The sequence below is a fragment of the Lygodium microphyllum genome, chromosome 27 (assembly GCF_053477565.2).
Source record: "Lygodium microphyllum isolate KBCC chromosome 27, Lygodium_microphyllum_v1.1.10, whole genome shotgun sequence".
NCBI classification, from domain to species: domain Eukaryota; kingdom Viridiplantae; phylum Streptophyta; class Polypodiopsida; order Schizaeales; family Lygodiaceae; genus Lygodium; species Lygodium microphyllum.
The window spans coordinates 53,474,983-53,499,365 of record NC_141161.1 but is presented as its reverse complement, the minus strand read 5'-3'; the positions used below and the strand labels follow the sequence as shown (position 1 = coordinate 53,499,365).

The window sequence follows — 24,383 nt, the reverse complement described above, 5'->3', positions numbered from 1 at the left end:
AATAGTGCGGTAATTGTTAGCAACCGGTGGATCTCTGCTCTTAAAAATCTGCACTATTGTGTGGTCACACCAACTTGCTAGAAACCCCTCACATACAACTCTATTGAAGATATTTGACAAGATAGGGGGGGTCACAATCATCTTTATGATGGTACAATTGTTTGAAAAGCAGGTAAATGAAAATGTAATAAAAGTACAAGAAGACTAAAAGCTATAAATAAGGAGAACTCTAATTGACAAATAAAAGAGCTCTAGCTGAGATGATATCTAAGGGATGTAGAGGGCTTGGGAATAATCTCTACTATCTACCTATGGAAGTGTAATTGGATGCTCGATCAATCAATATCCCCAATGTATGTGTAAATGGCTTAGATTGTGGTTGCGTTGAAGCCTCCTTGGTCTCTCTTGTAAAGAAAGATGTAAGCTGTCTTTGAGTGGGACCTTGGTGTCCTAGAACTGTTGTACTCCTGAGGAGCAAATATGGATGATTACTACATGGATTTGCCTATGGTGGCTACTAGCTTCTCCCAATCATCCTGAGATCCTATAACTTGAACTCATTCTCATCAATCTCTTTGGTCCCCTATGGCTCTTGGCATGGCAATGTATGGTTGTTGTGGCTTGAGCACGTGTGCAACTAGCACCTATGATGAAAGTGCGTGAGTGTGTGGGTATCCCTTTTGGAGTAGGAAGAAAAAGTGAGAGATGATAGATAGTAGTGAAGGCGTTGTATCCTGAAGAGGAAGAGACCAAGGCCGCTAGTTAGTAAAATCCATGACTCTAGATAGTGGCTCAAACCTATCTCTAATAGACAATGGAAATGGCCTTGGATCTTATAGTGTACCGAGCATTGGTAAACATAGTGTTTCTATGGCTCTAGCTATAGTTGACATATTAGGGGCTGTGGGGGAAAGAAATCGAGGAGAAATGTACAACCACCTAGGGATGCCCACTTGCATTGTGAAAAACAGGTTGTGGCTGCCCTAGGTGAGTAAGAATTGCTATCAAAGCTTCTCATGGGTCCAAGACTTGCCTTGCAGTTGGTCCCAATGGTTGTGGAGTGAGTGGATAATGGACTTCTAGAGCCCTACCAAGATTGCGTATATTGAGAGGTCCTCACCACCAAAGATCATCTCACAGTATTGACACTTATATATATATATATATATATATATATATATGTATGTATGTATGTATGTATGTATGTATGTATGTATGTATGTAGAAGTGAGCTTCTGATGTTGACACTTATATATATATGTATGTATGTATGAGTGAGCTTCTGATGTATCGAGCATTGCATTGGCAATCTAGTCTTTTTATCTCCCATTGCTTATTCCTCGTTTTCTTAGTCTAATATATTACACACGGGACAAGGGGTGAGGAGAGCTCTCATATCTAATGCATCAAGTCATAGGCTCTATAATCTGTCCTTCATATATATATGATGTCATGCTTGAGTCTTAACAATCTTGTATTTAATATGGACTTGGTGCTTTACTCTAGGTCTCTTAGTGGCTTTGATGTTGGAGGCTCTCATAAGAGGAGGGGATGTGGTATGTTGGTGTGCTTGAAAAGGCTAGTGATTTGTGATTAGGATCTCTAACTCTATGTGCATGTAAAACGTGCCCTCTTGATGCCTTTACAGTTCCATAAGAATGAATATATGGGGTCAAAAACCATGAAAGCTTTATGCTAAACATGAACCAAAACGAATGCCCTATAAAGCCATTTGTCAAGATATAACCCTTTCTGATTGCAGAGATTGTGCTTCAAGATCCATCACGCATAGCTCCTTGACTCTATCTCTCAATGGCAAAGCCTCCAATGTCCACATCCTCTCCTTTTGGCCATTTGTGTTGCTCTACCTACCTCAATCTAGAGTATGTATGGTGATACTCAAATTTGACCAATAGCAACCATCGTAGCACGTCTTTTGTTGTTGTTTTTGTTGCTAGAATGGTATGGGTAGTTTACTCTAAGGAAAATACATTAAAGTACAAGTGCTCAATAGTCTAGTTGGAGCTGAATGTCAATTACATTAGACATATACAAGGCTTCTCAAGGGGGGTTTGGAGGGATGGGAGAAAGAGTTGTAGTGGAAGAGTGTAACACAACCTAAGTTTGGTGTCTTGTACTAGGAAAAATAGGCTATGGCAAACCCAAGTGTGAAGGAACTATTACTGAAGCTGTCGTTAATGCTAAGAGTCTCCTTGATATGGATGATTGGAGCTCCACTAAGATGGCACATACCAAGAGGCTCTCTTTGCCAAGTATTAGTTGGTAGCTGGCCTTCCAAATGTACCTCCTTGTGAGGCTATTAAAAGTCTTCATATCCTCTGATTGTGAGGACATATGCACTAGTATTGGTGAATTGGACAAATCCTCTAGGTCCACTAGTGAGGCTATTAAAAGTCTCCATATCCTTTGATTGTGAGGGCGTAGGCACTAGTACTGGTGAATTGGTCAAATCCTCTAGGTGCAGTAGTGCATATGAATTGACCTCAATGATGAAGATTGTTCTATGCACCTTTGCCTAAAAGAGTAGGTGGCACCTCTGATCGACTTAATGCTAACAGAAAGCACCCTAGGTGGCACATTCAAGGTTGTGCTCTACTTGACAAAGGATCTTGCAAGCATCTTTCCAAACTAGCTGTGCAACCCCACAAGACTACAGGCAATGTTCTAAAGTCTCTAGGCAGTGATGTAGGCAACGATAACAAACCGTGTCTTGTTACATCTAAGCCAACTAGTTGCTAACTGATAGATCCACACGGGCTTTTAGCCACATGAAGTATGAGGCTCTCCTAGATCCATAGATACTACTCTTGTTGGCAAGTTGAGGTATGGGTCAAGCTTCCATGACTTTCCATGGAGTCCCTTGACTTGTGTCCTTCTCCAAGGTAGGTTATGGAAGGCTAAGCCCTATTGTCCTTTGTCCAATGCTAACCCGTTACCCTTCTATATAATGAAGAATGTGTCTAGGGGGCGTCATTGATTGTACCGTACCTACCATTTGCATAGGGATACTCAGTGGTGAAAATCGGGACTAATCTCTCCAATTGTTGTGTAGAGAGTTTAGTTCTCTTCTTGGTATGGAGCAAGGCCTAAGTACTCCAGATCCTCTCACAAGGCCTAGAGCTACAATCTTGTGAGAGAACTCTCATTGCAATGATTCTTTGAAAGAACAGAAGTTAGAAAATTCAAGGCTTAATGTTTTCTAATTATTAACGATTCACAAATGTTTCATTTTTGTTTTACTTAATGTTTTCTAATTATTAATGGTGTTTGCTTATTTTATGATTCGTCTTTTTGCTTATATGTTTCGTTTTTTAAACTTAATGTTTTTTAATTATCAATGTTCCATGAGTGGTTCTCTTTTTTAAGACACTTAGTTTTTTGCTTAGTGTTTTTAATTTAATAATGTTTGACCACACAAAAAAAACTCATCAATTTTAAAGGACGTTTTGTTTTTGTACTTAATGTTTTTAATTTAATAATGTCTAATGATCACTAAGGCTTAAACTATTTAAAGCCTTGACGAATCACAATCCAATGATCAATCGTGGAGAGTGGACGATCAATCGTGGTGAAGTGGAGCTGGACCCTAGCAAATTGACGATTTTGTTCTTGGTGGATTGTGGGAGCTGCATTTGTCAATTTTGAGTGATTCTTGATTGCCCTTGAGTCCAATTGTGGCCTTCTCCTACATGTGTTGGTTGTTTGGCCTACTTTTGCACATGGTAAGTCTGGACTCTCGACTGATTACTCTTTTTTCTTCTTGTATTCTTTACAAACAGCAATTGGGTAACTGCTGTCCATGAACCATAATAGGGTACAACCAATAAAAGTAATCCGATTTCAGATTTGTGATTATTGTCTGCTCATAGCGGTGAACTCAATCTATTTAAGGAATCACACCGAATGCCTGTGACGCAACTCACAAGTCCTAAAACTTGACAATGAGAACTTTATTAATACAGTAAGGATTCATGAATTATCTATATTTCATTTTCCTTTTCACATTCTTGTTTTTCTATTCTCTCTTCCTTCCCTCTTTTATTGGTTTTGAGATTGGACATGTGACTTGTCCTAGTGCACACAACCATGGTCCATGATGCCAAGTTCCCATATCCATGGATGATGGTTTATTAACTACTTTCTATTTGTTAAACAACTTATATTATTGCCACGACGAGGAAGGGCACTCCTTTGTGGAGTAATGTCACTGTCAACACTTCGAGATATGGTGGAAGTGGGACAACAAAATGGGTGTGCAAGTTTTGTGCAGAGCGTCACCATGGTGTGGTGCAAAGGTTGAAAGCTCATTTCTCACAAACAAAGGGCTTTGGGATTGGGCGTTGCTCAAGAGTGCCCAAAAATGTGTATAATATTCTCAAGTCATGGAAAGCCCAAATGTTGTGCATTCCCATTGATAGAGTGAATGCATGTGATGAGGCAGAGCCAAACCTCTTGGCAATTCCCACATTGCAAAGGATCTCTTGTTGTGAACAATGAGGTTGACTCTATAGAGGAGTCACAAGCTACATGTTCTTCCTTTGGTGGACCATGCCCTCAACCAAGAGAACCGCACTACCCATACACAAGCAAGGAGACATGAAAGCATCATTACAGAAGGCAAGGGTTAAGGAAGCTACTAGAGAGATCACAAAGCTATTCATACAATGTGGTTTATCTTTTCACATGCTTTGGACCCCTTGATGGAACTTAGTGATTCGTGCCATCTCTCGCATTGGGTATAAATGGGATGGTTCAAAGTATGGGATATTGTGTACCCAAGAGCTTCGCTATCAGAAAGAAGCCGTGGCCAAAGAGTTAGAGCTTTTGAAGGCAGGATGGAGAAGTATGGGTGCATAGTGCTTTGTGGTGGGTGGTTTGATGTGTGGAAGAGAGATGCCTATAATATATTGGTTTCTTCTTGCAAAGGCACTATGTTTCTATGTGCCATAGATGCATCGGTTGCATGTATGGTCGCCATAGATGCATACATATGGTCTCATCTACGACAAGCAATTATTAATATAGGTCCAAGAAATGTTGTGTAAGTGATTACCGATGAATGGATCGAATTTTGTGGCCATGGGAAAGATGCTTGAAGAAGAGTTCTCTATCATTGTTTGGACACCTTGTGGTACACATAGCCTACAACAAGCAATTATTGATATATCATATAGGTCCAAGAAATGTTGTGCAATTTAGAGCTTCTTAAGCCTTCCAAGACAAGGTTTGCATATATATTTATTGTCTTGAAAAGGAACATTACAGCTGCTGGTTATTGTTGACCCATGTCTCAAGGCAACATCTTGATAGAATTTCAGATTGTAAGGTATAAGTTTCTTCGATTCCTTAAAAAATTTGATAAGAAATTTGGGGCTTTTGCTCGAGATGCATTCTAAGACAGGGAACAGGTTACACAAGCATTATCTTGCAGCTTATGTCAGATTTGGCAACGAATTTTGGGGATTTTCAGTAAAAATTGGGAAGTTTTGGCATTGAATTGCTGTAAATTGTGTCTTTGGGCACATATCTAGAGGCAAGTGCAGTACAACATTGTATCGCTGTAAATTAGAGGTTGAATGTTGATTTTTACACTTTGGGCACATTTGTCAAGAATTGTGACAGTTTGACAGTTTGGTACTTGCATTCCAATCATGTGTAGGGATTTTTGGTACTTAGCAAAGTACATTTTACACTTCAGTGTGAAGTATTTGGTCGTCTTTTGTGCATCACAAGTAGATGGCACGTTAGGGACATAATGACCAAAGCAACATTCTTGGTGTCCTCACTTAGGAGGAACTATGTTACTGGTGATCTACAGTGACCAGGTCTTGCACCTCAGACACCTCAGTGTAACACTAGAGGACAGGCTGTTGGTGTTGCACCCCATCCTCCTCCTATAGAGGATCAACGGAGGCGAGACTTGAAGGATGCAGATGCCCTATCTTTGATTGCCTCATTAGTAAAAAGAGCTATTATTCCACATATTTGGTGTTGTAAGATCTCAAAAGCAGCTTGCGATGTGCTAGAACGTATGCTTGCAACATGTAATGAGACTAGGATATCTTATCCATGCAAAGAAACGGCTAATTCAAATATGGATGAGGTGATAGTATCATTGATCACCTCACACACATATAGGATTTGTGTGAGTAGGTACTGAATGTTGATGGGGTCATACAGGATGGAGAAATGGTGAGTATTACATTGAACTTGCTTGTTGAGTTGTATCTTGGATTCCACACCTCGTTGATGTTGTCTTTGTTTTTTTTGGGGGGGGGGGTTTTTAGCAGATCCTTATATTTGTGGGATTGGAAGGCCTCTTGTTACAAGAGAAACAAACTTGGAAGAATGTTGCAATGCGTTTAGGTGATGTAGTCATGCTCTTGAAAGTACAAAGGCAAGGGGAAATTGAAGCAGAATGTAAAAAATCAGCAGTGGGATAGCTATCAAATAAGAGATAGAAAAGTCAAATAAAACAGAGAATGTCATTATTGCAAAAAGGCCGGCCATTATATTGATGAATGCAAGAAGTGATTGGCCAAAGAGAAGAAAAAAGACTCCGATTTGGTTGTTCAAGAGACATCAGCCAGCAAATCTTATGATATAGGTGCTACAGTCAATATTGTGGAGGAGGATTATGCATTTTAAACATGCAGTTTTGATTCTTCGATGGCTGATTCAGCAATTAATGCTATTGAAATGCAGCATACGTGGTATTTTGACAATGGGCCGTCAGACATATCACTTCTAGGAAGTCTCTTTACATCTTCGCATTCAGCCCTTGTAGGGAACCATGTTACATGTATGAATAGCAAGAGTTATGATGTATATGGCATTGGTTCAATCTCGATTATTGCTGCAGATGGTTCAAATTTCATGGTTCTTGATGTTTCGTCTATGCATGGCATCACAAAGAATCTTTTGTCTATATCTGCTTTCAATAAGCATGGCTTTCAGGTCATTTTTGAAGATGACAAATGCATTGTCAGAGATAGAGAGATGGATTATGCCTTGAGGTTATTTGGCACCTTGTATAAGAGTCTCTTTTCATTGGATACGTATAAGAGATAGTCTCATGATGCTCTAGTAGATAGTACTCTTTTGCCCGCAATGCTAAATGCGAGGCGTTTGCATGCTTGCTATGGACATATGAGTTTTGGCAGTTTGATGACCCTTCAACAGTGTTAGATGGTAGATGCATTGTCTCTTGTGGAGATCCCACATCCCCATGCACGTGAAGGATGTATTTTGGGCAAAATGCACAAGTTTACTTTCAAAAAGGGTGGTGCTATGTGTGTTGCTTAGAAGATGCAGCTATACACTCCAATTTTTATGGTTCCATGAGGACATGTGCACTTGGGAATCATATTTATTTTGTTACTTTTATTGATGACTACTTCAAGGTATACATGGGCATATGGGTTGAAAGTAAAATCTGATGTATTTATGCATTTTAAACATCTTGTTGCAAAGCTTGAAGGTGTAGGTGCTTTGCATGGATAGAGGATGGAATACATGTCTCTTCATGAAAATTGCATCATGCATCAAGCCACTGTTAGGATGCCACCTCAGCAAAATGGTGTTGCTAAAAGGAAAAATCGGACACTTATGGAAATGACTCGTTGTGTTCGGGATACACTTGATCTTGAATTGCCTCGTGTAGTGGAACATGCACCACCGCATGAAAGGGTTGTTGTAGCTAAAACAATCCCTGGATGGCTGTTATAAACTCTCCAAGAGAGTAAAATGGATGCTACCTTATCTCAATGCCCTAGGAGGGTTGTCAGACATGCAGCACATCATGCGGGGGGGGGGCACATTTGGTTGATTTTACGGAAGTAGATGATGTTTGTGATGAGCGTGTGCTCATGAGCTCACTGTCACATGATGATGAGCCTACTTCCTTGGATGAAGTCAAGCAAGATGTACATTGGATGCAGGCCATGCAAGAAAAGTTAAGACACTATTGCCTCTAACTTTACATGGAATCTTGTGGATTTACCCCTTGGTAGAAAGGCCATTGGCACAAAATGGGTTTTTAAACTAAAAAATAAGGTTGATGGCACTATTGATAGATATAAGGCATGGTTGTTGAGATATCGAGCTCCACTCGTGATACACCAGGGTGACCGTTGTGTATTTATGTCACCGACTTGTCAGTTGCAGACGCGGTTGGTACACCGCCCATGAATAATAGCTATATGATAGCTATCCTTATCTACTCTAGTTCGTGGCTCAGTTAGTATGCCACCTTAGTTAGTTGAGTTTGGTTTGAGACCCATATATAGGGTTCTTCTATTTCTTTGTACTTGAGTTCTTTTGGCTTACACAACTAATAAGAGGAAAATTGTTTTCAGCCTCCACCCGTGTGTGTATTCCCCCATTGTGCAAGCAAGAAAGCTTCAAGTGAGACTCCTTCCTTCTCTCCCACATTCTTGACATGGTATCAGAGCCTTGTTCGTGGTAAGGAGCTCAAGAAAGCAAGCCAAGCTCGCGGTGGTCTGGTAAGAGGAGCAGTGTTGCTTTCATTTTCTGTTTTGGGAGCAGATCTCTGCAGGTAGCACAGCTGGAAATTGCAAGAGTGCATTGTCTCAGGTTGAGACGCCCTTCGCGGTGAAGCAAGAGGGCAGTATATGCTGCGGGTGAGGGTTTTAGCCCTCGGCGACCTTGTTTTTTTGATTTGAGGCTATTTCGGGGCCTGTTTTGCAGACGGAAGTTTTGTGCACGCACTCAGGAAAAGGCTCAGTTTTATGCTGTGCAGCCACTGTTCTACAGGTCGGTGAAAAGTTACTGTAGAAATTGCATCGTATGCTTGTGCGCAGAGACATTGGGAGTTTCAGAATTATCCTTGGTTTCTGTTTATGCAAAATCGTCACTAGGAAGTGGCTGTGTGGTCAAATACCACTTTCACCAGTTTTGCAGATTTGCCCTTGTGAGGGTGAAGGTGAGTTTTTGTAGTGACAGAATTTTTTGCAGTGTTCTGTAATGGCGTCTGACTCTCTTTCACAGATTGTAACTGAAAAGCTTGATAAGAATAACTTCCAGGCATGAAAGTTTAGAATGACGAATTTCCTTATGGAAAAAGGATATTGGGAATTTGTTGCAGGAAATGAAGAAGAACCAGTTCTTCCTGATGTTCCCAATCAACAGCAAATGCAGGCATTCAAAGCATGGCATGAGAGAGCCAGGAAAGTTATGTACTGGCTGTCAATCAGCATTTCAGACTCTATGATTGTGCATATTCAGGATGCAAGTACGCCAAAGGAGGCATGGGATACTCTGTCAAAGATGTATAGCACAAATACGCAAGCCAGGAAAATGCAGCTCAAGCAAGAGTTGCACAATGTGCAAAGAGAAAATATGAGCATCAACGACTACCACATGAAGGTGAAGAAGATTGCAGATGCACTTGCTTCCATTGGGTCACCAGTGGAAGATGATTAGTGGAAGATGATTTAGTTTCTGTGACCTTGAATGGTCTAGGAAAGGATTATGCACAGTTTCGGACATCCATTTCAGTTCGTGAAAGATTTTCTGATTTTGAGGAGTTGATTGCTCTTCTAATTTCTGAGGAACAGAGAAATGGTGGTGCATCTTCTTCAGGAGGAACTTCAAAAGAAGCTGTCTTCTACTCAAATGCTGGAAGAGGTAGAGGCAGAGGTAGAGGAGGCCGATTTGGAGGCCGTGGTAGAAATCAGAATATGCAGCAAACTCAAGAAAACCAGTCCTATGGAGGAGGACGTGGTAACTCTAGAGGCAGGGGGAGCCAAAGAGGTCGTGGTGGATGGCAAAGAGGTCAAAATGCAAACAGTAATGTTGAATGCTACTACTGTGGTAAAATGGGTCATATGACTAAAGACTGCTATAAAAAGCAGAATGACATCATGAATGGAAAACTGCAACAAGGGAATTATGCATCTTCTAACAGACAGGGTGATGACAGAAATGAACATTTGTTCATGGTGCAGCACATGAACAATTCTGTGACAAGTGTAGAAGAAAGCAATGATGTATGGTATGTTGACTCAGGTGCATCAAACCACATGACAGGTCATGCAGAATGGATGGAGGATGCAAGGAAAATGGAAAAACCAGGATTTGTGGAGACTGGTGATGATACTGCACATCCTATTGTGCAGATTGGAAAAATTCCCTTGTCTATGCAGGATGGGAAAAAGAAATACCTATCCGATGTATTTCATGTCCCGAATATCACTAAGAATCTAGTTTCTGTCGGTCAAATGGTTGAGCAGGGCTTGCAGGTCAGATTTAATCCTCATGGATGCTTTGTTGAGGATATGAAAAATAAAGGTCGCTTGATAGCAAAAGGAAAGAAGAATGGCAGAATGCTTACGTTGGATGCAGACATGTCTGAATTGAGTGCAGCAATGTTTGCACATGGGACTGGTGTAGTTGCAGATATTGATATCTGGCATAAACGCATCGGTCATGTTAATGTACAGCGACTTAAATCAATGCAGGCCCAAAATATTGTTGCAGGATTGCCAAAATTCAAGGTTGCAGAAATGCATAAAGTATGTGAAGCCTGTCAGTTTGGAAAACAGGCAAGGAAACCATTTCCTAGACATGTTCAAGAGAGTGAAGCCATTGGAATTAATCCACTCTGATGTGTGGACTACTAAAGCTGCATCTCTTGGAGGCTGTTATTATTTTGTCACTTTTATTGATGACTATAGCAGAAAAGTTTGGGTGTATTTTATGAAAAAGAAAAGTGAAGTTTTTGGGCATTTCAAAACCCTTAAAGCTATGGCTGAAAAAGAAACAGGTCTGCAAATAAAATGCCTAAGGTCAGATGGAGGGGGAGAGTACCTCTCAAATGAGTTTGCAAAGTTCTTGCAGGAGCATGGCATAAAGCAGCAATATTCATGCAGTTATACCCCACAACAAAATGGAATTGCAGAAAGGAAAAACAGGCATATTGGAGAGGTATCTCGTGCCATGCTCAATGAAAAAGACTTGCCAGATTTTTATTGGGCTAAAGCAGTTGCTACAGCAGTCTACATAATGAACAGGACTCCCACTGCAGCAATACATGGAATGACTCCAGAGGAGAGGTATACTGGTAGGAAACCAGATATTTCTCATTTGAAAATTTTTGGTTGCATTGCCTATGTACATGTGCCAGATGAGCTGAGATCCAAGTTGGATCCAAAAGCTGAGAAGTGCATCTTTATTGGTTACTCTCTGCAGCAAAAATGGTATAGATGCTATAACCCTTCTACTCGTAAGTTTACAGTGAGCAGAGATGTTTTTGATGAGATGAGTAGCTGGTATAAACCAGTAAATGTGATTGATGATGTAGATGCACAAAATGGTAATGTTGCACAGAATTCACAGCAGCAGTCACAAAATATTAGTGGACCTGGAGCATCCTCTAGCAGTGGTTCACATTCTTCGCCATGGACAGGCAGATTGAGATCAGGAGAATCTTCTCAAAGCAATGCAGATAGTGGTATGCAGGTATCACGAAAAGGAAAAGAGAAGGTTGATCAGCCCATGTTTGATGTGAATGCAGGTCACTCTTATGTGGATGGTGAATCCAGTGGCTCAGAGCAGAGCATTGATGATGAGTTGGGTATTCCCTCTATTGTTACACCTGGAGTAAGGAAGACCAGGGATGTTTTGAGAGCACCTGGGAGTGAACCTACTTTGCGCAGGTCTACGAGAGCTAGGTATCTTGTGGATAGGCTGAAATATGATGGATTTACAGCCATTCACTATGCATATATGGTCAAAGTGATACAGGAACCAGAACCCACTTCTTTTGAGCAAGCCATGGGAAAAGAAAAATGGGAGAAAGCCATGGATGAAGAAATGGATGCCTTGGAAGCAAATGCTACATGGGAATTGGTACCTTTGCCTAAAGGTAAAAATGCAATTGGCTGTAAGTGGGTTTATAAGGTGAAGCACAATGCAGATGGTTCTGTGAACAGATACAAGGCAAGATTAGTAGTCAAGGGGTATGCACAAACATATGGCATTGACTATGAAGAAACATTCAGTCCGGTTGCAAGGATGGCAACCGTAAGAGCAGTCATTGCTATGGCTGCATCAAAGGGATGGTCTTTACATCAGATGGATGTAAAGAATGCCTTCTTGCATGGTGATTTGCAAGAAGAGGTCTATATGGAGCAGCCACCAGGTTATGTGCATGCTGTTCATCCTGAGTTTGTTTGCAGGTTGAAGAAAGCCTTGTATGGCTTGAAGCAAGCACCTAGAGCATGGTCTGACAAGATAGGACAGTATCTTGTCACTATTGGCTTTCAGATTTCCAAGGCAGATTTCTCACTTTATGTGAGAAAAACAGAGAAATGTATTATGCTACTTGTCATTTATGTTGATTTGATTATGACAGGTGACAGTGATGAAGATATCCTTCATGTGAAAATGCTATTGAAGCAGAAGTTTGAGATGAAGGATTTGGGAGAGCTGCGTTATTTCTTGGGCATTGAGGTGATTAGATCACCAAGTGGGATACAGCTCTTGCAGAGGCAGTATGGATTGGACATGCTATCCAAATATGGGATGATAGGCTGTAAGCCTATTTCAGTTCCTTTGGAGCAGAATGTGAAGCTGAGCACAGATGCAGGTGAGCTTCTGGAAGACCCTACTATGTACAGACGCATAGTAGGAAGTTTGATTTATATGACTATTACCACGCCAGATTTGAGCTATGCTGTTGGATTGGTAAGTCAGTTTATGCAGGCTCCAAGGAAACCACATTTGGATGCGGCTAGACGCATACTCAGGTATGTGAAGTCCACATTGCAGTATGGACTATTTTATGAGACTGGGGTTCAGATACAGTTGCATGGATACACTGATGCTGATTGGGCTGGTAGTATTTCTGATAGACGATCTACCAGTGGATATGTGTTCTCTTTTGGGAGTGCTGCAGTCACTTGGAGCAGCAAGAAACAGCCTACAGTTGCCTTGTCGAGCACAGAGGCTGAGTACAGGGGTGCAGCAATGGCTGCATGTGAGGTAGCTTGGTTGCATAAGCTACTTTATGATATGCATCAGTCTACAGATGGACCAGTTGTCATTTATTGTGACAACATGAGTAGTATACACTTGGCAAATAACCCAGTCTATCATGCTAGAACAAAGCACATTGAGGTGCATTATCACTATGTGCGAGAGAGGGTTTTACTAGGTCTTATTGATCTAGTTTATGTCAGCACAGAGGATCAGGTAGCTGACATATTCACGAAGGCATTGGACGCAGAGAAGTTGCGCAAGTTCAGAGACCTGCTTGGTGTGCAGGAATTGAGATTGAGCTCGAGGGGGAGTGTTGAGATATCGAGCTCCACTCGTGATACGCCAGGGTGACTGTTGTGTATTTATGTCACCGACTTGTCAGTTGCAGACGCGGTTGGTACACCGCCCATGAATAATAGCTATATGATAGCTATCCTTATCTACTCTAGTTCGTGGCTCAGTTAGTATGCCACCTTAGTTAGTTGAGTTTGGTTTGAGACCCATATATAGGGTTCTTCTATTTCTTTGTACTTGAGTTCTTTTGGCTTACACAACTAAGAAGAGGAAAACTGTTTTCAGCCTCCACCCGTGTGTGTATTTCCCCATTGTGCAAGCAAGAAAGCTTCAAGTGAGACTCCTTCCTTCTCTCCCACATTCTTGACAATGGTTGGTAGCAAAAGGCTATGCACATAAGAAGGGCATAGATTATGAGGAAACCTTCGCTCCTACATCTTGTATGAGTATAGTGAGATGTGTCATTGCTATGGTTACAAATTATGGTTGGAAAGTATATCAGTTGGACATAAAGACAACATTTTTGAATGGAGATCTACATGAGGATGTCTGTTTCACAACCTTCAAGGTTTGAGTTGAAGGAAAAGAGCACACGTTCTGCAAGTTGTATAAGGCTCTTTATGGTCTCAAGCAAGCTCCTCATACATGGTACTCTAAAATCGATGCTTATTTGGCCAGCAAAGGGTCAAAAAATAGTCCAATTGCTCCCACTCTCTACATTAAGAATGAAGGGGGAGACTTGTTGGTTATCATTTTTCATGTGGATGATATATTGCCCACCGGACCTAAAGAGAATAAATTTGCAGATTTCAAGGCTGAATTGCAACATGCTTTCACTATGTCAGATATGGGCTGTTTACACTACTATTTGGGGATTCAATTCACCCAAAATAAGCATGGCATCATCGTGTCACAATCACAATATGTTACATAGGTTTAATATGCAAGATTGCAAACCTATGTGCACGCCTATGGAGCCATGCCTTAAGTTGTCTATGCATGATGGTGAAGAGATATCTGATATTGCAATTTACAACTAGGTTGTTGATTGTCTTATTTATCTTTGCAACTCACACTTTGCCATTTAGTATGCAGCATCTTAGGTGAGCAGGTTTATGCACAACCTACGGACCGTGCATTGGCAAGTCGCTAAGTAGATCTTTAGATATTTGCAAGGCACTCAATCACATGCAATATTATTTTTTGGGGGTGAGACTTGTATCTATAGTCTTAGAGTGATTTAGTTTGGGCTAGTGATTTAGACACTAGGTAGTCTACTAGTGGATACTGTTTCTTTCTAGACCATTCATGCATTTCATTGCTAAGTAAGAAATAGCCTACAGTGGCTACCTCGTCTTGTGAGGTTGAGTACAGGGCAACCTTCATAGCAATAGTGGAATGTGTATGGCTGCGTAGAGTGTTGGCTGATTCATACATATCATTGGAGGGTTATACACCCACTCTTTTTGATAGTTAAGAGTGTTACTACTGTGGCACGGAATCTTGTGTTTCATGGTCACATGAAAGACATTGAGGTACATTGCCATAATGTCAAAGAGAGATGCTATGCAAGAGAGATTAGCTTGATGTATGTTTCCATATGGAAAAAAATGTTAGAGAGATTCTCACCAAAGCGTTACCATGTGAGAAGTTTGAGGCTTTTCAAAGGTCGTTGAACTTATTACCCTTTGGTGATTGATCATCCTTGTACTTCATCACATTGGCACTGCAGGGGGGTGTTAGAATTTGCCCATTTTGGGCAATGCCCAATGTAATTCATGTGGTGTGGATACTTATTAAGTAATGTAGGGTGTGTACACCTACTGTCTTAGGACATCAAAGTAGTGACACTAGGCTCTAGAGTAAATAAACCTAACTCTAGTTAGTTGGTGGAAGGTTGGTTAGGTCAACCCTTGACCTAAACATTAGTTCTGCTTTCACTCTATCTTTCATTTCAGCAAGTACACTCTACTCTCTTGCTTTAGCACACACACACTCACTGTCTCTCGTGTCTCTTTCCTCCATAGTTGGTGCTATTTCTCACAATAATGGCTAAGGGCTGAAAGATGGCTGCATATGATGATGCGATGTGCTGCCAAAACTGGCCAACCTGCAGATATCCGACCTAGTGCCCATGAAATGGCCCCCCATGTGTGAACTGATGTGGCCCATGTGTGAAATGCTGTGGACCTCAACATAGGTCTGAAAAGGGCTGGAAATGAGTGAAATGATTGCACTAAGTGCACTCAAATGCCTAAAGCATTTCAGAGTTCCAATGTCTCCGTTGGACTTTAACAGTACAGCTGCCAGCACATTAAATGCCAGACTGTTCTGTCCCATCTCTTTTATACTCCATTGCTAAATACATTGCCATGTATTCGGGAGGTTTTGGAGATTTCGAGTGAGGGAAAGGTCTTAAATGGACTAGACACAGTCCATTGTGGGTGCGGCTTCCCATGAACTACAAGAAACGAAAGGAACCTTCTCTATCTTGCAACTTTATAATTCTTCAGGTGTAGATACATCTCTCTATACTTGATGAATATTTAGATTGGTTTCTGTAACCCTATGATCTACAATCAAGAGATCTTTTTCCTTTTGCTATCCTTGGATTGCAGGTATAAAGTTTCAGTTTTGGAAACTTTAGAGAGGTGTTCAGCTTTGCAAAAATAAAAGGTTCTTTTGTCTAGATATAGGATTGGGATTTTCAAACTGGAACAGCAATTTGATTGAGACAATGTTGAAGTTTTCGTACTGATGGTGATGTGTTTCTGATGCTGTCAAACGTAGTTACATAGGAAGCAGAGATATAGTTTCCTTGTGTGGTGAGAGCAAAAAGGGTCTATGGATCTGTAAGGTAGTGTAGCCTTTATCTTGTTAGAGTAAATCTGGAGTACTTCTGAGATGTTACCTGTTACATTATTTTGCAGGCTCTCATTCCAGCACTGTGCATGAATGTCTACATTGTGGGCTTGAATCAGATATATGATATTGAAATAGATAAGGTACTATATAAGTTGTCTCTTTCATTCGAGCAGTAAAAGGGCTTGGGAGAATAGAAGTAAAAGATCCATGGCTACATGTTCTACAGGTCAATAAACCATATTTGCCATTGGCTTCTGGTGAATTTTCATTGGGAACAGGCATAGCAATAGTGGCAACCTTTGCTGCCCTGGTATGTAATTATTGAGCTTTTATTATTTTCCTAAATGTTAGGGGCTGGTGTCTCCTCTTTCCTGGACTGTGACTTAATTAACGTTCTTAACATTATGACAGAGCTTTGCATTGGGCTTGCTGATAGGTTCACGGCCTCTTCTGTGGGCTTTAACTGTCAGCTTTATTCTTGGAACAGCATATTCAACAGAGGTATCATTTTAGTAGGCAGCCATCATTTGAAACCTACTCTTATTGTCATCTCTACTTAATTTATTCTTTTACTATCTTAACTTTTCATTCTTTTTTGCAATGTTCGTGATGAAATATTAATGGCATTACACATTTCTTACAGCTCCCTTTCTTGCGATGGAAGCGCTCTGCATTTGCTGCCGCTAGTTGCATCCTCTCTGTCAGAGCCATTGTTGTACAGCTTGCCTTCTATCTACATATGCAGGTTTAAAGTCAACCCAAGGCCCCACACAGTTTTTGTGGTAGTTTTATAGATCGAATGTTCTTTCTCTTCGGATAGGCACTTATGTTACTAGAAGCTTTTTCTCTTTATTTTCTGTATTCCAAACAATTAAAAGAAGAAAGCAGCGAGAAGTGAGAGTATCTTAGCACAGAGTCTCGAGAAAGTAAAGATGTTGATCTTCTGCCCTTAAGTAATAAAAGCAGCTTCCTATTGAACATGGATGAGTATATATGAGAGTAGATTCTTCTGGTCACATAATTTGGTGATCTATGTTGTTTGTTTAGCCTTGAGCTTTTTCTGTCATATCCTGTTGGCCTCTTCTTGGTTGTTAGCAGAGACAACATTTTCTCACAATGTCAACATTGCTACTATAAACTCTGCAAATTGGTATCTTGATGTTCAGGTGAGCTTCCAGATACAGGGTTGAGAGATGAATTGGAGAGATTATAATAAAAGCCCAATTGATAACATTAGCTTGAACATAAAAAAACAGTTGCAAAATGACATTACAAACGCAGAATGCAAAAAGAAAAGTTTTAGGTGGCTATCATTGTGTGTACGACACATTTTCCATCAACATACACATGGCAGATGATCCAGTAATAGAGTTGCAGACAATTGAACAGGAATAAGTTGTTAGATGCGGCAGAGAGGCACTTGCCGTAACCAAGATACACGTCATTGGCTAAAACCAGAGTCTCTGCCATTCATTCAGTGACATGAGAGATTTCAAATTGAAACTGGTTGGAGTTTGACTTTGGCTGTTCCAAGAAAGAGTGGGTGCTGTCATATTTGTGTATCATCAAACAAGCAGCAAGTACAAAAAGTGCCAGAAATCGCGGGGGACAGTTCTTGATGAAGGCATTGAAAGAAGTATATGGTATGGCTGCAAGCACACCTAAAAATTCAAATGTACAACTGTTTCTGCTGAGAACAGTGGTCAAGGCCTCAGTGGTACTGAACAGCAGGTGATCAGATGAGCTGCAGCCTATACTTCCCAGAGCTGTCATTATAGTAGTAAATGGTCTGCTGGGCACGGACTTGTGCTTCCCCTCACAACCACCAGATTGCTAGTCTGTCTTCAGGAGTATAGGAGGATTAGGATTAAGGTAACCATGGTTTATCTAACATGCTGCCATTAGGATTAGAAATGTGATGCATGAGAGCCCATCTTTGCCCCCCTCTCATGAAATGGCAGATCATGTGTTCTTTTTCAAGAAAGCTGAGTCGTCATCCTAAAGAACATCTGTACAGATGCATATACCTGCTGATACATGTACCCTTTGTACCCTTAAAGAATAGGAAACAGGACTCTCGTGAATATATTTCACCCGATTTCATGTGTGCCTGTTATGAATTTGGATGCTTGAACCTGACAAGAATTCTCAGCATCAAATTCTTGCCATTTGACAAACAAAAAATTCATTCCAATCCTTGATGTATATGAACTGAATGTTAACAAGGTATGCACTTCTTTGCTTGCTGAGCAAAAGGTTTCACCCTGAATCTTTAGTACACATCATGTGTCATGAATGTGAAAGGCTTCTAGTCAGTTTAGTTAATATAATCACAAGGGCTTGCAGAGTTAGAAATAGTGACTAGGTTCAAAGCTTGAGTTAGAATGCAGGAATTATGTAGCAATGCAAATTACGGTTCTGAAATGGCAAGAATGAGTCTTTAATCTCATCAAAATTGGGAGAGAAACACCCTGGTTCCCCATTTTGAGCATAATATGGCATCAAGCAATAAAAACTAATTTAAAATTTAGGATATGGTTTCAAAATGATTATAATTAATATGATTACAAAGTTTGAAATTGAGGGCCCTAAGATTTGGGCCATTAGGCATATTGGTAGTATTTAGTTTTGGCAAACCTAACAGATCTACTTCACAAGTTAGTTTCTATATGTTTGTCCATGTATGTAGCCAAATGATACGCATAATGAAACAAAGTATATTACATGTTTGTCCATGTATGTATCTTGATAATATTGATAAATAAACAAAGTGCAATAATAATGTTCCCCCCCTCCCCAAACACACACACACACACACGCACACACACACACACACACACTCTCTCTCTCTCTCTCTCTCTCTCTCTCTCTTTTGGACACCATTGGATGATGGAAAGGAAAACTAGAGGAAAACCCCCTCTCCTTATTAGGTTGGAGTAGGAGGGAGTATCCATGCAAATTGTGGATAGCAAGTACTGAAGAATCGAGTGCTAATTTGGTCAAAATGTTTGCAAAATCGTCAAATGATTGCACAAATTCTAGGCAAATGGTGCCTAGCTCAACTCGCTCTTTGGTGAAACGGTAGTGCCACTTCTATGTGCTTCGTCTTTGGATTGATGATGAGGTTATCAATAGATGGCACTTTGATTGTCTCATAAGATCACAATTGGAATGTCACATGGGAATTGAAGCGTTGCCAAAAAGCTCCTAAGGTAGACGGCCTATGTGGTGCCATCATATAGCACCCTGTACTTTACCTTAACAATGGTGGGGGTAGTGATGGACTCCTATTTACAACTAGACCAAACAACATAAGTTGTACCCAAGGAGAAGATGTAACTACCATGGGAACACCGGGTATCAAGATCACTTACCCAATTGGAATTAGTATAGCCCTACAAAAGCAAACCACGGCCATATGTTAGTCCATAAAAATAGGTACAATCAACATATCTCAATACATGTATGCATGCAATTCAATGCGATAGCTTAGGTGCATTGAAATACTAATTGAGCAAGGACACTAAGTAAAGCTAAGTCTGGATGAGTATGAATCAACCAAAGGAGTTTCCCTATAGAGATCTATAAGTGTGCTCATCAAAGGGTGACCTTGGGGATCCTTGGATAGTTTCATAGCGGGATCTAGAGGGTGGCCACTAGTTGAGTTTGACTAGCAAAACTACTCAACTAACTAAATAACGTATTTTTGCTGAGATATAGAGATCTCATCCTCAAATTGAACAACTTCCATATCCAAAAAATAGAAGTGGTTGAGGTCAAGCATCTCGAATGTGGTGCAAAGTTAGGCCTTTATATTTGCAATGATAGCATAACTTGAGGCTATAATGAGCAAATCATCTACGTACAAAAGGATATAACTAATCCTCTTTGAAGTAGTTTGACTTACAAATTTGGGTTATATGGGGTAGAACGGTAGCCATGAGTTCTAAGGAACCCATCCATCCTATGAAACTATGAATGCAATGCTTGCTTCAGCCCATAAATAACTTTCTGCAAGTGCAATACCTTATTTTTATAGTTAGAATGAGAAAATACAAAAGGTTGCTTCACATAGGCTTCCTTATCCAAATAGCCATTTAGAAATGCACTTTTGATGCCCATTTGATAGAGTGGTCGACCGTGGTGAGCATCTAGGACAACTAATAGTCGCTATGATGTCAACCATGCAATTGGAGCAAAGGTCTCTTCCTAGTCAACACCGTGCTTCTGTCGGAACCCTTGCACCACAAGGGAGCCTTGTACTTTTCCAAAGTTCCATTAGCTTTCCATTTAATCCTAAAGATCCACTTAGTCCTAATGGTCTTCTTGTGGTGTGGACGATCCACCAAGGTCCAGGTTTTGTTTCAAGCAATGCTCTCAAGTCCTTTACCATGGCCTCTTGCCATTGGGGATGGTGAAGAGCCTCTTGCTAATTCTCAGACTCAAAAGTATGCTATATAGTTCCCTGTGTAGTGATGGGTTAGATACGAAGATTGAGACAACGGGTGTTCGTTGTGCGCGGAGAGATGGAGAGAGTGAGAGAGAGCAGAGTAGAGAGTGTGCACTATTTTTAGGTACAATGACGAGTGTGTACCTCTAGGTTTTTAGATATATATATATATATATGTGTGTGTGTGTGTGTGTGTGTGTGTGTGTGTGTGTGTGTGTGTGTGTAAGTACAAGTGCTAAGGGTGTGTTCACACCCGAGCACATTTAAAGGCACGAGGCTTTTATTCCCAACAACCTCCCACCTAAAGGCAATGTGCCTTAAGAGGAGAAAAGAATCAGCTAAGTTTAGGTATGTACAAAGTTGAAATACATATATCTATCCAACTCCCATCATCTGTCGGCAATGAGCAAACTACTTTGCTGGAAGACCCTTCGTGAGAAGGTCTGCAGGATTATCTTCTGTATGCACTCTGACAAGCTCAATGCTCTTTCTGTCAAATACATCTCTAATGAAGTGATACTTCACCTATATGTGCTTTGTCTTTGCATGAAAGACAGGATTTTGTGCTAGCATGATAGCACTCTGACTATTGCAATGGAGAACATGTAACTCTGAGATGCCAAGCTCTCCCACCAGACGTGAAAGCCATAAAGCCTCCTTGCATGCCTTAGTGGTAGCCACATACTTTGCCTCTGTAGTAGACAATGCAACACACTCTTGTAGCCTGGAGACCCAAGAGACTACTCTTGTGAAAGTAAACACATGCCCAGAAATGGACTTCCTGCAATCTGTACGACCAGCATAGTCTGCATGCGTAAAAGCCAACAACAAATGCGTTCTGCTTCTCAAAGCAGATGCACAACTCCTTTGTGCCTTTGAGGTATCTCATAATACCTTTCATTTCATCCCAATGCGTCTTGCCAGGGGTTGCCATGTATCTGCTAACCACTCCCATTGCAAAGGCAATGCTAGGACGTGTAGCAACCATAGCATACATCAAATTGACAACTGCTGAAGCATATGGTATCTTGGCCATTTAAGCGTTCTCATCATCAGATGTAGGGCGGTCCTCTGCACTGAGTTTCACATATGGAGGCAATGGAACCCCAATTGTTTTCTTCCCCTTCATATTGAAATGCTGCAAAACCTTGGAGATATTCTCCTACTGAGATAGATAAAGTAAGCCTTTTGATCTATCTCTGAGTATTCGCATGCCAAGAATGTGATTTGCATCACCAAGATCTTTCATGTCAAAGCTGCCATGAAGACTTTGCTTCGGTGAATCCAAGGCATGAGTATCCTTGCTAGCAATCAGCATGTCATCTACATACAAAACCAAGATAATCAAGCTGCCATCTGCTGCCTTCTTGGTGTACAAGCAGTGATCCACTTGACTTCTATGAAAGCCTTGAGACTGCATGAATGTATCAAACTTATAATACCATTGTCTTGGTGCTTGTTTCAGCCCATACAAACTCCTTTTGAGATTACATACCATCTTTTCTTTCCCTTTTTCCATAAACCCTTCAGGCTGCTCCATATATATGTCTTCATGCAGATTACCATGTAAAAATGTAGTCTTTACGTCCATCTGTATGAGTTCCATATCTTCACCTGCAACCAAGTCCAAAATGGTTCTCAATGTAGTCATCTTGACTAGAGGAGAGAAAATCTCATCAAAGTCAATTCCATGCTCCTGCTTGTACCCCTTTGCAACCAATCTTGCTTTGTACTTTGGTGAGGAACCAGAAGTGACCTTCATCTTGTAAACCCATTTGCATGGAAGTGTTTCCTGCCCTTTAGGCAACTGCACCAAGTCCCAAGTGCCATTTTTCTCGAGAGATTCCATCTCTGACAACATGGCTTTATACCATTTCTTGCTATCTTGTTTGTCCATTGCTTCCTTGAAGCAAGACGGTTCACCATAGTCTGTCAACATGACATAATCAGCCACATAATTTGCACTAGGAATAAATCTATCAGGTTGTCTAGTAGCCGTAGATGATCTCCTAACCCAATGATCATTGTTTTCTGGCTGTTTGTGCAAATTTTCATTTTCAGCATGCTGTCCTGGCATTTCAGCCTGCAAATCAGCATTAACAGCTTGCTGTCCTGTCTGTTTCTGCACATCTAGCGGCTCATTATCATGGGCAATAGCTGGCTGATAATTTCCAGCAGCATCATTTTCTGCATTTCCAGGTTCATTTACAGTAGGTATTTGCTGCTGTACAGCGGGCACATTTTGCTGTCCAAAAGGTATTTCTTCCCGGAATACAACCCTATGGACCTCCTCAGTCTTTTTAGGCTGTTTATGCATGCGATCTTCCCGAAAAATAACATCATTTTTGCATACTACTTTCCTTTTCTCGGGATCCCACAGGCTATATTCCATTTCACCCTCTTCACCATATCTTAGGAAAATGCATTTACAAGACTTTGGCTCAAGTTTGTTACGTTTTTCTTTACGAATGTGCACAAAAGCCTTGCAGCCAAACACTTTCAGGTGAGCATATGAAGGTGGCTTGCTTGACCATGCTTCTTGGGGAACCCTCTCCCCCCCCAAAGACCTGTTTGGTGATGACTGATTAATTAAGTGAATGGTTGTCATAACAGTCTCTGTCCAAAAACCATGGGGTAATGCAGTATGAGATAGTAAAGATAGTTGCAAATGAGGTAGTAGGTACAAGCTGAGCAGATATTCTCGGGTGTTTCAGGATTGAATCTGTGGAGGGATCCTCGAGTCCTGCATGGTTTGAGTTGAGATAAAAATGCATTAGCTTTACTTAAATAGCCCCAAAACATACTTAATTAAGGAAGAAACCTTGTTTATTTAAAAGAAATGCGTTCCTAGAGAGTATCTTTATCCCATAAGCACAAACCCACTTGGGAGGGCCTAAACTTTCTATAAATAGGTATGCTGCCCTCCATTCAGCCTTAATCTCATTTTTGCAGGTTTCAAGTGTTTTTAGCTTACTGCCCACACCCCCTTCACGGAGGACATTGCAGTCCAAGCTGTCCATTGCAATCTTCACTCATCTGGTGCCTATTTCCAGCCCTCCATCATTATTTTGGTGTTGTTTCCAGTGAGGCGATCGCTGATGACCACCCATCTAGCTATTGTATAGTTTCCAGTGAGGTGATTGCTGATGACCACCCATCTATCTATTGTATAGTTTGCTACGTCAGCATACTATTGCGTTTGCAGGCCCTAGCTACCACCTTGCCAGTTTTCTCTCTCCTCTAGCTATTGCTATCATCATCTCAACATGTATTTGCAGATTTTCTCTCTCCTCAACCTGCGTTTATAGCTTTTTTCTCAGCTTGCGTTTGTAGCACACACTCTCTCTAGACTACCGTCTACGTTAGGTCCAACCACACACAGGTTGCGTTTATTGTTGTTTGACGCTCGGAGGCTGCCTTGTTGTGATTCGAGATCCATTCGGAGTACGAGACACTCTCTAGCTCATTATTTTGCCTTGATCCTTGAGATACAGGAGAATGTTCAGCATTCATTCAGTGCATAGTATGCTTGCTACATGAGTATTGTATATTCAGTAGTTATATCACTTCATTAATTCTCTATGTTCATTGTCTTTGAGTTACCCTAACCCTAACCGTGTTCTTTTATCAGTCTGTGCTTTGTCGTACAATGTTATTTATGTTTATGTGTTAGGGCATTTCTTCATGGTATCAAAGCTGAGTTCTCTAAGAGAAATCTAGGCCTTGATTTAAAAGCTTTGCACAAGAAGCA

At 40.8% G+C, this 24,383-nt stretch overlaps 1 protein-coding gene across 1 annotated transcript in view; it reads left to right on the top strand.

Annotated features, from left to right (window-relative positions):
- Nucleotides 1-24,383, top strand: part of LOC148012328 (putative homogentisate phytyltransferase 1, chloroplastic) — a 100,487-nt gene that overhangs the window by 14,526 nt on the left and 61,578 nt on the right. The window contains exons 4-7 of the mRNA XM_087668822.1: nt 16,248-16,322; nt 16,409-16,492; nt 16,594-16,683; nt 16,826-16,927. Of these exons, the coding sequence (XP_087524948.1) occupies nt 16,248-16,322; nt 16,409-16,492; nt 16,594-16,683; nt 16,826-16,927 (351 nt within the window). The remainder of the gene's footprint in view (nt 1-16,247; nt 16,323-16,408; nt 16,493-16,593; nt 16,684-16,825; nt 16,928-24,383) is intronic.